Genomic DNA, 13,401 nt, shown 5'->3' on the forward strand with positions numbered 1-13,401 from the left:
TCCTATTTTTTGTCATTAAAAAGAGGAATTTCTATTTTTAGCAATTCGCGCCATAAAATCGGCTGAATAAAGCCACGAATCGGACAAATACAGCCAAAAATCGGCAGTTTGATATTTGACTGATTTTTACTTATTTGACGTGTGATTATATGTAAAGTGCTCCTACACCCAACTATGTTTCTTCATATTAGTTTTTTCTTATTCTACTTTATGCTCAATATTTTTTTCGATCTACTGCTCCTCAGTTTCAGTATCATCAATTTGATTTTCTTCAGTCTCAGACTCAGCCTCTTCCTCAGTCTCATACTCAGCTTCTTCCTCAGTTTCATACTCAGCCTCTTCCTCAACTTCTTTCTCAGCCATTTCCTCAATATCGTTTTCTTTGAACCCAGAAGTCATTATTATAATTAAAATTATTATTATTATAGAGAAATTAGTATATAATTAATATTAGAGAAATGTAAAAAAATGAAAAAAATGTAAAAAAAGATTAAAATTGATAAGATCGATCTGCAAAAATTTGGTAATTAAATCAGAATACTCAATTCTGTAATATTGTAAATTGCACAATTTTGCAATCATGTGATTTGTGCGAGAAGAACGATACTAACGTCCTTGATTAAAAAAAAAAAGAATTTATTACTAATTAAGGTTAGTGCTCCGAAAAAAATCTGATCTGATCTGGGATCCGCAGATTTGATCTGAGTCAGATCGGTTCGGTTTTCAAAATTTTGATCCGTAGATTTAAAAAAATCTGATCTGATCAGATTCAGATCAGATCAGATCAAACACGAGAAAATCTGATCCGATCTGAACAGATTTCAGATCAGATTTTTTTTTTAAAAACCCTTTCCTGGACGAATGGACACTGGACGACCAAGATTTAAAAGAACGAACTAGGTAAGTTCTTTCTTTTTTTTTGTTATTTTTACTTGAGGGAACTTAATTAATGGTTCCCTTCTTTTTTATTAGGAAACCTGGACGAACGAAGCCTAACGACCAGAATTTAAAAAAAAAGAATGAACTTATGGTGAGTTCGTTCTTTTTTTTAAGGTTTTTTTTTATTTTTTATTTAAGAAAACGTAATTAACGTTCCCTTTCTTTTTTTTAGGAAACCTGGACGTGGACGAAGTCATTAACGACCAGGATTTAAAAAAAGAACGAACTATGATAAGTTCATTTCTTTTTTTAAGTTTTTTTTTTTATTTTTACTTAAGGGAACATAATTAACATTCCCTTTCTTTTTTTTTAGGAAACCTGGACGTGGACGAGGCCATTAACGACCAGGATTTAAAAAAAGAATGAACTATGGTAAGTTCGTTTCTTTTTTTAAGTTTTTTTTTTAATTTACTTAAGAGAACGTAATTAACGTTCCCTTTCTTTTTTTTTTAGGAAACCTGGACGTGGACGAGACCATTAACGACCAGGATTTAAAAAAAGAATGAACTATGGTAAGTTCGTTTCTTTTTTTAAGTTTTTTTTTATTTTTACTTAAGGGAACATAATTAACGTTCCCTTTCTTTTTTTTTAGGAAACCTGAACGAATGAAGTCGTTAAGATATTAACGACCAGGATTAAAAAAAAGAATGAACTATGGTAAGTTCGTTTCTTTTTTTAAGTTTTTTTTTTTTAATTTACTTAAGGGAACGTAATTAACGTTCCCTTTCTTTTTTTAGGAAACCTGGACGTGGACGAGGCCATTAACGACCAGGATTTAAAAAAAGAACGAACTATAGTAAGTTCGTTTCTTTTTTAAGTTTTTTTTATTTTTACTTTAGGGAACGTAATTAACGTTCCCTTTCTTTTTTTTTAGGAAACCTGGACGTGGACGAAGTCGTTATAGTTCATTTCTTTTTTTAAGTTTTTTTTTTAATTTACTTAAGGGAACGTAATTAACGTTCTTTCTTTTTTAGGAAACCTGAACACGAGACGAAGCTGAACGACCAGGATTTAAAAGAACGAACTATGGTAAGTTCATTTTTTTATTTTTATTTTTATTTTTTTTTATTTTAAGGAACGTAATTAACGTTCCCTTTCCTTTTTTTAGTACAAGGACCAGATCCGAACCAGATTCGGATCAGATTCAAATCGGATTCAAATGGATCTGAACCAGATTCGGATCAAATTGAACCAGATCTGATCAGATTCGGATCAGGTCAGATCTATTAAAATAAAAATCAGATCAGATCAGATTTAAGCTAAATCAGATCTGAACCGATCTGTTAGGAGCACTAATTAAGGTTGCTTGCTGAAATCTAGGGGTTTAGGTAATATTGCATTTCGCTAAAAAGTGAAATTCTGCCAAAACTATATTAAAGTTATATTAAAAAACTGGCAAAACTTTGGAGAAAGGCGAAACTGCCGAAACTTATTATAAATGCCGAAATTGCCAAAACTCTACTAAAATTATAATAAATCTATAGTAAAATTTTGACGAAACTAATCGTAGGATTTTGAAGAGGTTTAGACAAGCAACCTTATTACTAATATTGTTAAAGAAAAGAAAAGAAAAAATGTTGTACTTTGATGTTTTTTAATAAGAAAAAAATTAATTAATTAAAAAACGCCAAGTGTGACGTTTTTAAACTAAAAAATTAAAAAAAAAATGTATTTTTTTATTAAAAATGTTGCACTTTGACGTTTTTTTAATAAAAAAAAATTAGTTAAAAATACCAAGTGCAACGTTTTTAAACTAAAAAATTGTATTTTTTTATTAAAAACGTTGCACTTTGACGTTTTTTAATAAAAAATAAATTAAATTAGTTAAAAAATGTCAAGTGCAACGTTTTTAAACTAAAAAATCAAAAAACAACTGTATTTTTTTATTAAAAACGTTGCACTTTGACGTTTTTTAATAAAAAATAAATTAAATTAGTTAAAAAATGTCAAGTGTGACATTTTTAAACTAAAATCAAAAAATATTTTTTTTATTAAAAACGCCACATTTTGATGTTTTTTAATAAAAAATAAATTAAACTTAGTTTAAAACGTCGCACTTGACGTTTTTAAACTAAAAAATAAAAAAAATAATAATTTTTTATTAAAAACGTCACACTTTGACATTTTTTTTAATAAAAAATAAATTAACTTAGTTAAAAAACATCAAGTGCGACGTTTTTAAACTAAAAAATAAAAAAATAATAATTTTTTATTAAAAACGTTACACTTTAACGTTTTTTTAATAAAAAATAAATTAAATTAGTTAAAAAACGTCAAGTGCAGCGTTTTTTAACTAAAATATTTTTTTTTTAATCAAAAAGTGCCAACTAAGTTTGACGTTTTTAATTAATTAAATAAAAAAATTATAAAAACGTCAAGTCTGACGCTTTTATTTTTATGATTTTTGCCGCAATATTACAGTCATCCTTATTGGTATGATTGAAGTCCGAAGCCTAGTTGCAAAACTTTTTTTTACCAAATTGCCAAATAAAAAATGTTTCGCAACATTTTTATAAAATCAACAAAAGAAAAAATGTTGCGCAACATTTTTTTTTTTGACTAATAAATGTTTCACAAAGTTTGGTAAATCAGTTCGGTAAATTTACCGAAACTGATCAATAAATCTACCAAAACTGAATGGTAAAGTTTACCGAACTGAATGGTAAAATCTACCGAACTGTTTAGTAAAATCTACCATAAAATCTACTAAACTGTTCAGTAAAATCTACCGTAAAATCTACCAAACTGATCGGTAAAATTTACTGAAACTTACTGAAAGTTTCAGTTTGGTAAATCAGTTTGGTAAATCACAAAACTGATACCAAAACCGAAGTTACTGAAACTGATCAGTAAATTTACCGAAAGGTTCAGTTTGGTAAATCAGAATACCAAAACTAATCTGATACTGAAACTGATCGATATGATTCAATAGTTACCGAAATCGATTGGAGCCCTACTTTTTGCTAATTTCTTTATGCTTGGACTTCATAGACTTATTTGCCAAGACATAGTGGTATGACTTTGCATAAATATGGTAGAATTTAGTAATAACATTTTCAGGAGTTTTATCCTTGAAAAGTCTGATAGTCTTAATATCATTAAGATCGAATAGGTCTGAACACTCTGCTATATCCTTTTTTGTCTCAATATGATAGATAAAAGAGTCAGTATCTATATATCCAAGTTGTGCTTTGTCTCCATACTTCTTCTTGACGAAACTATACCAGAAGCGATATATTAAGAATTTAACAGATGCACTGACAATGATATGGTGGTCGTCATCTATAAACAACAATATTAATAATAGTATAGTCTGAAATTTAAAATTTTATTTATTTATATTATATAACTTATTTTTAAAGTACTTTGCTAAATATAATAATTGCCACGTAAGCGGCAAAATTTTTTTTTGCTATATTACATGAAATTTTTGTGGATTTTCATAGAATTTTTGTAAAATCCATAAAAATTACATAAAAACTAGTTCAAAATTTTATGTTTTTATTATTGCTACTTATTAAAATTATCTAACTTTAACCCATAATATTAATTAAAATTCTTATTAAATTCTATAAAATAATCTGATAGAAATGTTCAGTGCATATTATTCTATCATTTTATCAGTTTAGTTTTTTCTTTTTACTATTTAATTTACAATTTATAAAAATTTGAAGTCACATAATATTAGTGGGATTTATAGATAATGGCTACCATAGGTTTATTGAGAGTTATACTAGTCTTTTTCATATGTGCACCTACAAGTGTATTGCCAAGTTGATGAGTATACTTGAAGGAGGGCTTACGAACTTTCTTAAAAAATTTCTTTTCATCATTTTCATTGATCATTTTCATAAGCTTAATGTCTTGATACTTACATATATTCTCCATAGTCTTGCCATAGACTAAGTTATTCATAAGTTTAAAGAAATCCTTCTTGAATGAATTCTTGGCCTACTGACATAGGTTTGTATTTTTTGCAATATAAGGTGCCAACCAATTAGTCTGTTTAAATGACAGAACCTGTGTAACTTCATCTATGACTATATCTAACTTAACGTAATACTGGAACTCTTGGTAGTGGATAATATAATCTTCATGCTTACCAAGATGTAGAACTAATTTTTCTGTTTTGGAAAATTATCCTCCATCTAAGTTTTCAACAAGATTTGCGATATATGGGCTTAACCTATCCTTTTTTACTGCAATACTTTTTATGGCAGGAGGTAAATTTCTCAAATAGTCATAGGTTTAAGAGGGAAATGTACTTTGATATTTAGAAAATATCCATGAGGTGAATCTGCTGGTATATATCTTTAGTATTCTTTCAAGAATTTTCTTCTGAAATTCTGGATAATCTCACAAGTCTGGAGAAACTGCACTACTGATTTGAGACACAGTTTTCTTGGAAGTACTGGAGAACACTTCACTTTCTTCACCAAATAATATCCATGTATGATCTGGCTTATACTGCTTCTGGTGATAGTATTTAAGAATGAAGCGTCTATCTTTGCAGAAAAATCCATATTGCTAGTTCTTTTTATGTAAGACTTCACAAATGGGACATGGTTTAGAAGACAAGGCCTTAAAACATGCATAACTATTTTTAATACTGTAAAGATGAAGCTAGCTATACTTGGCAGAAACTAGGTCTGAAGCCTTAGTTAATGCAAACTCATCTTTTATGAGTTTCTATTCTACTTCTTCCCCTTCAGAGAAGAAAGTACGAGGCCAGATTTCCAATGAAGTCTTTAGTTGGATTAAATAATCATCAAGTTTTTTATAACCTTTGTTACCTTTCTCAACTGAAAAAACTGCTGGTTTTTTTATTCTGTCTCCTTTTGGCGAACCAAAAAGTCAGAGACTGAAACGTGATTTGTAAAGTTCAAGGTCAATATAGTTTGCATATGGTCTTTCTACTTTTTCAATAATCTTTTCTACAAAGCCTTTAATATCACAGTAGTTAATAAAATATGCGTATGGATAAACAATATACCAGCTGCATTTATCCTGATTAGGAATGGTAACGGTCACGGTTATTAATCAGTTATGACTGGTTATGACCGTAACTGATATCGGTCGGTCAAAGGCTTCTGACCGACCGTTTAACTGACTGTTTAACTGATTATTTAGCCTTTTTTTACGAACTTAATCAATAAAAAAAGCTAAATAGCGTTTTTTTTGATTAAATTCCACTTTCTTCTTTTTAACAAATTTTAATTAAGAAAAAACGTTAAAAAGTGATCAGTTAAACGGTCGGTTAAATGGTTAGAAAAACGGTCAGCCAAAATGGTCGGTTGGTCAAAGGCTCTTAACCGGGTATGACCAACCGATAACCGACCGTGACCGACCGTTGCCATCCCTAATCCTGATTTGAGGAGCTGGCTAATGCAAATGATTCTGGTGAGGCAGGTACTTTAAGATCTAAATAAAGGATCAGATATCTGCACATGCATTAAGAATTCTAGATAATAGATCATTGCGAATGACTGGCTTTCCATAAACCTCCTTTGTAATTATTCTTCTAATCACATAATTATTTCAATATCTAGGGTTACAATAGATCGAACTTGCATTTTCCATTTCTGCTTTAGACGATCATAGGATGGTGCACCATGCCAGTATACTAGAACTCCAAAATATATATAAAAAGGTAAGGTGACCTTTGAACTTTTTACTAATAGCTGTACGCAAGGGTTTTCTATAAGTTTAGTACACAAAATTACCTCCTTACTTTGGATAATTGGAAAAAATACGCAAATTAATTTCCTAACCACAGATAATCATGTGATTTACATATTGTTTTGTTGATCAAACTTTACATTTATCGAAGAATTGTTTTTTTAAAAAAAAATTAATAACTTTATATGTCACATAATTATATAAATGTATTTATTAATGCACAAGCATTACACATTTTTTTGCACTAAATAAAGTTTTTTTGCACTAATGGTTATTTATATTTATTTTTATTTATTTCAATGAAATATATATATATATGATCAGTCAAATTACTAAAAATACGCAAAATAAATCCTTACTTAAACAAAAAACCTGTTAAAAATATGCATTTTAATAGTCTGACCATGGCTAAAAAATCCTCAGGTTGTACGCAAATCAATACCTAACCCCATAAAATTTCTCTATGCTTGCGACGCAAGTAGTGCACTAGGTTAGCCGTCAACTCCTCATCATATTGATTACGTTTACAATAATAATAATAATAATAATTTTTGGTTGCATGTGACTTATATAAAAGTCACGTGGTTCATAAAAAATATTTTTTTTTTGTTCGACTCCCCCGAACTTTTATAAACAACTAATGTAAAACAGATAATCAAATTGGTTCAGCCTAATTTTAGTATAGATTTTAGTATATATAAATAATATATTTATTGGTTGTTATTGAACAAAATATTTAACAAATGAATAAATAATTTAACGATTTTAACTATTAATTTAACGAGTCCGACTATTTTCGATATATATCACGTGACATTTTAATAGATATATATCCTCTAAAAAAATTTCCCGATGATGGGCGTTTATAAAGAACTCTATATTAATAATGGTTCCTATATAACACAGTAATTATATAACAAACTTTTATTCTTGTAGAATCATCAGTTCATTATAGAATTGATACTATCCACATTACTATCGTTATCTCCAATATCTTGAATTACATGTATTGCTACTGAAGCAGAAATTAAACTGGGCAGCATCGCAGCTGCTGCGATCGCCTTTGAACGTGTTTCAGATTTATCTTTTCTATCCCCAAAATTGGCTCTGAATCTACCACCACGAAGTGTCTTAAAAAAGTGTAATTGATTCTGTACTTCTGTAACTGCATCGTTCCATAGATCAATATTGTCTGCTGGAGGAGGTGTTGTATGATGATGATCAGTAGGGATTAATCGAATTAAAAATCCGATAGGAATTGATAAAAATCCCAATATGACACTTACTACCCATTCTTTTATACTAAGAGGTTCTACTTGGAAGGCAGCACCACCAAACTGGACAATTAAGAATTGTCCAACAACCATTATAACAAAAATAATCATTAAAAATTTGTTTGCCAAAACACCTTCAAAAATATTCTTTTTATTATCCAACTTTCGACAGCTATGAAATATATAATTAGCAATAATTCGCTATAAATATTTAGTTAACAAAAAATAAATAAATCAATCTTACTTGATTTCATTAAAAATCTGTAAGAATATAAATGTGTTAAAAATAAAAGTGTTTTTTTGTGCCAATTTAGCAAAACTTGGTTTATCGGCTTTATAGGCAAAAAACAAACCCAAGGTGATTACCAGCTGACATATACTTTGACCGATAATCATTTTCCACATATCTATAGAGATTAGGGGTGCATAATGTCTAGATTCAGGTTTTTTATCTAATAATAGATCTTTAGCAGGATCAGTTGAAAGAGCAAGAGAAGCAAAAGTATCCATTATAAGATTGATCCACAATAATTGTACAGGTGTAAGAATGGGATCTCCTAATATAGATGTAATGAACGTAAGCAATACGGCAGTAATATTAACTGTAAGCTGAAATTGTAGAAATTTCTTTATTGCTTCATTTATATTTCTTCCCCACAAAATAGATATGATAATTCTTGAAAAATTATCATCCGCTAAAATAATAGATGAAGCTTCTTTAGCAACTTCTGTACCAGTTATACCCATAGAATAGCCAACATCGGAAAGCTTTAGGGCAGGACCATCATTTGTACCATCACCAGTGACAGCAACAACATCGCCTAATTTTTTCAAATGACCAACCAGTAATTTCTTATCTTCAGGGCTACATCTAGCAAGAATTTGAAGTTTTGGTAATATTCTATCCATTTGTTCCGGAGAAAGCTTACGAAATACTGGACCCTCCATAACCTCACCACCCGTGTAAATTCCACATTGCGTAGCAATAGATTTGGCAGTATAGATATTATCACCGGTAACCATACGAACCTTAACACCAGCTTTTATACACATTTCAACAGCTTTATGAACTCCTTCCCTTAATTGATCCTCGATACCCACGATACTCAATAACGTTAATTTGTCAAATAAATCCTCATAAGAAATTTCACCCTCAGAATTTTTTACCATCTCTTCAACTTGAGATTTTTCAAAATCGCGATAAGCAATTCCTATTGTTCTTAGACTTTGACCGGCATAATTATTGATTGCATTTTGGACTTTAACAAAATGATCTTGAGTTAAATCAATTATGTTGTCAGTTATTATATTATCGTCAGATTTTACTATATTTATTATTTTTACTGATCTTTTTAATATAATTTCACTAGCACCTTTTACAAAAAATCTCCACTTGGAATCTTCAATTTTTACGAAAGTTCCCATTGACTTTCTTTCAGAATTGAATGTGAACAATTTAACGATTTCGGCATTACCTTTTAATAATTTAATATCATCAAGATTTAAGTCAGATAGAAATTCTAATAATGCAGTTTCTGTTTTGGAACCGACAAAAGTTCGTTTTCCATCCTCAGAAGTTTCAAAAGCCGTAGAATTGATGGCTATTGATTCTTTCAACAATTGTAAAATATCTTCAGGAAGTTTTTGATTTATATCTTCTAATAAAACTTTGATGCCGGTACTATCTTTTTTAAGTGCTGAAGAATAATCATTACGATTTCTAAAAAATGAAAAAGATAGACCTATAGTTCCAGTAACAACAGCCATTTTATTTTGTGTTAAAGTTCCAGTTTTATCCGAACAAATCGTTGTTATATAACTCATTTTCTCACAAGCCGAAAGAACACGTACAATAATGCCATCCTCAAGCATACGTGTTGTAGAGTATGTAAGTGCTACAATTTAAATAACATTTTAATTACATTAGTTAGTTTGTGTGAAAAAAATTTGAACCGTCCTTACCAAATTTGGTAAGTTTTATGTGATAAGCAGCACTTGATGTATAAATTTCTTATGCGGGTTAAGATATATGTTCAATAGAATTAGAAGAGATTATTACCTAGAGTTATTGCTAAAGGCAAACCTTCTGGTACTGCAACAATTACGAGAGTAATTGTTGAAATAACGATTCTAATTAAATCATCAAATATCTCGATGACTGCAGGTATTCCATTACGAAAACTAATAAAATACTTTATGAGAAGAATTATAAACATTAGAAGAGAAACACTACTCCCCAACTTTGCAATTTTCTCGGCAAAATCATTTAATTTTTTCTGAAGAGGGCCATCTTCAGGTTCAGTCTTTAATGCTATTAAAGTTATTTGAATATTTTAATATCCATATTGTATTAAATCAAATATATCTTAAAAAAACAATATATATATACTTACACATCATAATTTTACCATAAAATGAATTAACACCAATACCAGTTACAAGATAAGTACCAACTCCTTCTGTTACTTTACTACCACTAATTATAAAAGGATCAGCTTTATGGTGATATGCAACGTCGTCATCATCATTTTCTTCTTTTAAACAATCTTCATATTTCAATTTTTTTACAGCATCACTTTCACCTGTAGCAGCAGATTCGTCGCAATGTAAATTAAAACCAGAAATTAAGACACCATCAGCTGCGGTGACATCACCAGGTTCCAAATCGAGTACATCTCCAACAAGGATATCATGTACTGATATAAGGGTTTTTCTACCATTTCTATTAGCTTTTATCTTACGATCTTCTTTATTAGTGTTTAATTTATGAAATTGTCTTTCTTTTTGCCAGTCATTCAAACTACCAATTAAAACAACAATTAGAACTGTAATGATAATAGCAACACCCTCTATCCAATGAATTTTGGTTTGATTAACTTCTTTAACTCCAATATCTCTATAAAGGCCAAGGACTAATGAAAAAAATGCAGCCATTATTAAAAGAATTAAACTTTTTTCTTGTATTGCCATCCACATTAACTCAAAAATAAATTTTGACTTTTTTTCTGGCAATGAATTTTTTCCAAAAACCTTTATTCTTTGATAAAATGGAGAACCTTCTACAGGATTTTGTTCATCATCTTCATCTCCAAAATCCCCTATTGGCTCTAATTCACTATTTAAACCTGCCTGAGAGTCACTATGGAGGCCTTTTATTAAACCATCAGTTCCTTCATTTTCTTCCAAAAATGACCAATTTTTTAGCGAGGGTTCAAAGAGACGACCAAGATCTTCTGAAGTGAACGCGAAGGGATTAGATGAATCTGAAGTATTTACGCATACCCTTGAATTTTCTTCGTATAATGCAAAACTTAGAAAGCTTTGAACTAATGTTGTTGAAGTAGCCAGAAAGTCATCAGGCATCTTATCAACATAGTAACTTACATTTCGTGTTAAAGATAGAATAAGTACAAACAGCCATAATTTTACAAAGTAAACATTAATTGGCCATTTCAACATGATTAATAAAGTTTGCAAAGTATTCGGACTATAAAACCAGAATATTGCAAAAATATGCACCCATCTTCTTTTTTGATGTTTTACGTAATTTTTGAAAGCATAAATTAACAATATAAAGAGAATGGAAATCAATATTAAACCAAATAATATTAGAAAACAAGTATTGATTAAATCAAAATTATGTTGAATTGTAATATAGATAGTCCAAAATATTGGAATGACTATAACCGGAAAAAATATTAAGAAAGAACGAATCATTTGAGATAAATATTGAAGTTTTAATTCAGTGTTCATTTGTTTTATTGTCTTGTGCAAGGAGATTGCGATTATCGCGCAGATTACATGCAAAAACATGTTTACAAACGCGAATATCTTTATGATCAACAAATCATCATAGGAAACAGAGACAATTAGCGGAATCAACCAAGTGACTATATTATATAATATATCATCTAATATTGGTAACAGATTTTTTTTCATGCTTGTGCTCGGAGAATTTTTGAATGAGAACAAAATGACGAAAAAAATCGGAAAAAGAACATTGAGAGTCCCATCATATACATCTTGATAAGGTACATAAACTTTGTCGACAATAGATGCTTTCGCAGACGGGATAATTGAAAAGAAACTTATAATGAAGTTCGAAAAATTATGCTTTTTAGACCCTTTGAAAAAATAATTGCTCATAATCGATAACAGTAAAAGTTTCAGAGACAAAAACAATGGATTTTTTATATGGAATGTGACTGTACAATCGTGTAACTCATATGGCGTAACTGTTGAATGCTTAATTGCCGATCGGTATTTAATGGATATCTAATTTCATCATTTTGCACTATTTTCGCAGCAATTCTTCGATCACGTGACAATTTTTGCTGATCATTTCCTGATTAATTTTGGCGATAAAAAAATATTTTTTTATATTTCAAATAAAACCTAACACATACTTTATATGGCCCTAAAATTTGCAAAATATATGTATTTTTTTGCCTTCTGAGCAAGTTTACTTAGAATATCAAAGAGGGTTTTAAATGCCATTTTTGCAAAATTCATCATTTTGAAAAAATCTATATAAAAAGCCAAAGATTACCCTAAGTAAACTTGTAGAGTACAGTCTATTTCAGCAAATATTGATATACAACAATTGGAAAAAACACCTACAATTAATTTGAATGGAGACAATTTAGGCCTATGGATTAATCGATGGATAGAACAAAATACACTTAAACAAGAACTTACAGATATAAGACATCAGTTAAAGTCGTTGAAAAATATTGAATATTATACAGATGGATCTCTAAGCTAATCAAATTATAAATAATAACGATCTTTCACATATAACAGATAATACTACTGTGGATTTAGGAGCAGCATTCTATACAAACAATGAATTAGGGTAATTTTCAGTATACTACGTTCATCTTTTATGGCCATCATCAACCAGGGTAGAAATAGTAGCTATTTTCTTAGCATTGTTAACAGCACCAGAAAATTCTAATGTAACTATTTATACAGACAGCTTAGGTGCTATAAACTCAATTAATTCAGCTTTTAATTCAACAACTAGAACATGGCTTAAAAAGCTAATAACTTAATCATTATTAAAATAATTACCAGCGACGTAAGCAGCTATAAATTTAAAGTTGGTTAAAATAAAAGGTCATAGTGGCATAACAGGCAATGATATAGCTGACAAATTAGCAAAAAAAAGGCCAATGTGGAAACAATTTATTTAGGAATAATGTAGATTTTATTAATAATATATTATCTTACTTTCCTGTTTTTATAGATAATCCTATTGAAGTTAATATTAGAAGATTTATTTTGAAAATATTAGCTACAGGTGAAGCTACTGAATGGTCATTATTAAAAAATAATCAGGAATTATGTTATGGGGATAATAATCAGATAGACTGGAAAGTTACTTGACTTATCTTCCATTATTGCAAGGGATTTCACTGTATTAGCATGCGACTTAACTATTTATGGACCTTTATAGCAAAATTATTTCACAAAATCCTTCCTTTAGGATCTATTTTAGCAATAAGAA

General features: G+C 29.5%; 1 protein-coding gene across 1 annotated transcript; it reads right to left on the bottom strand.

The window, feature by feature from the left end:
* Positions 1 to 7,559: 7,559 nt before the first annotated feature.
* Positions 7,560 to 11,351, bottom strand: OCT59_007771 (uncharacterized protein; the record flags this gene model as incomplete). Its single annotated transcript, XM_066132234.1, has 4 exons — positions 7,560 to 8,064; positions 8,137 to 9,787; positions 9,952 to 10,203; positions 10,286 to 11,351. The coding sequence occupies 4 exons, from the start codon at positions 11,349 to 11,351 to the stop codon at positions 7,560 to 7,562; spliced, it is 3,474 nt and encodes a 1,157-aa protein (XP_065998913.1).
* Positions 11,352 to 13,401: the final 2,050 nt, after the last annotated feature.

Source organism: Rhizophagus irregularis, chromosome 15 (genome assembly GCF_026210795.1).
Source record: "Rhizophagus irregularis chromosome 15, complete sequence".
Taxonomy (NCBI): Eukaryota; Fungi; Glomeromycota; class Glomeromycetes; order Glomerales; family Glomeraceae; genus Rhizophagus; species Rhizophagus irregularis.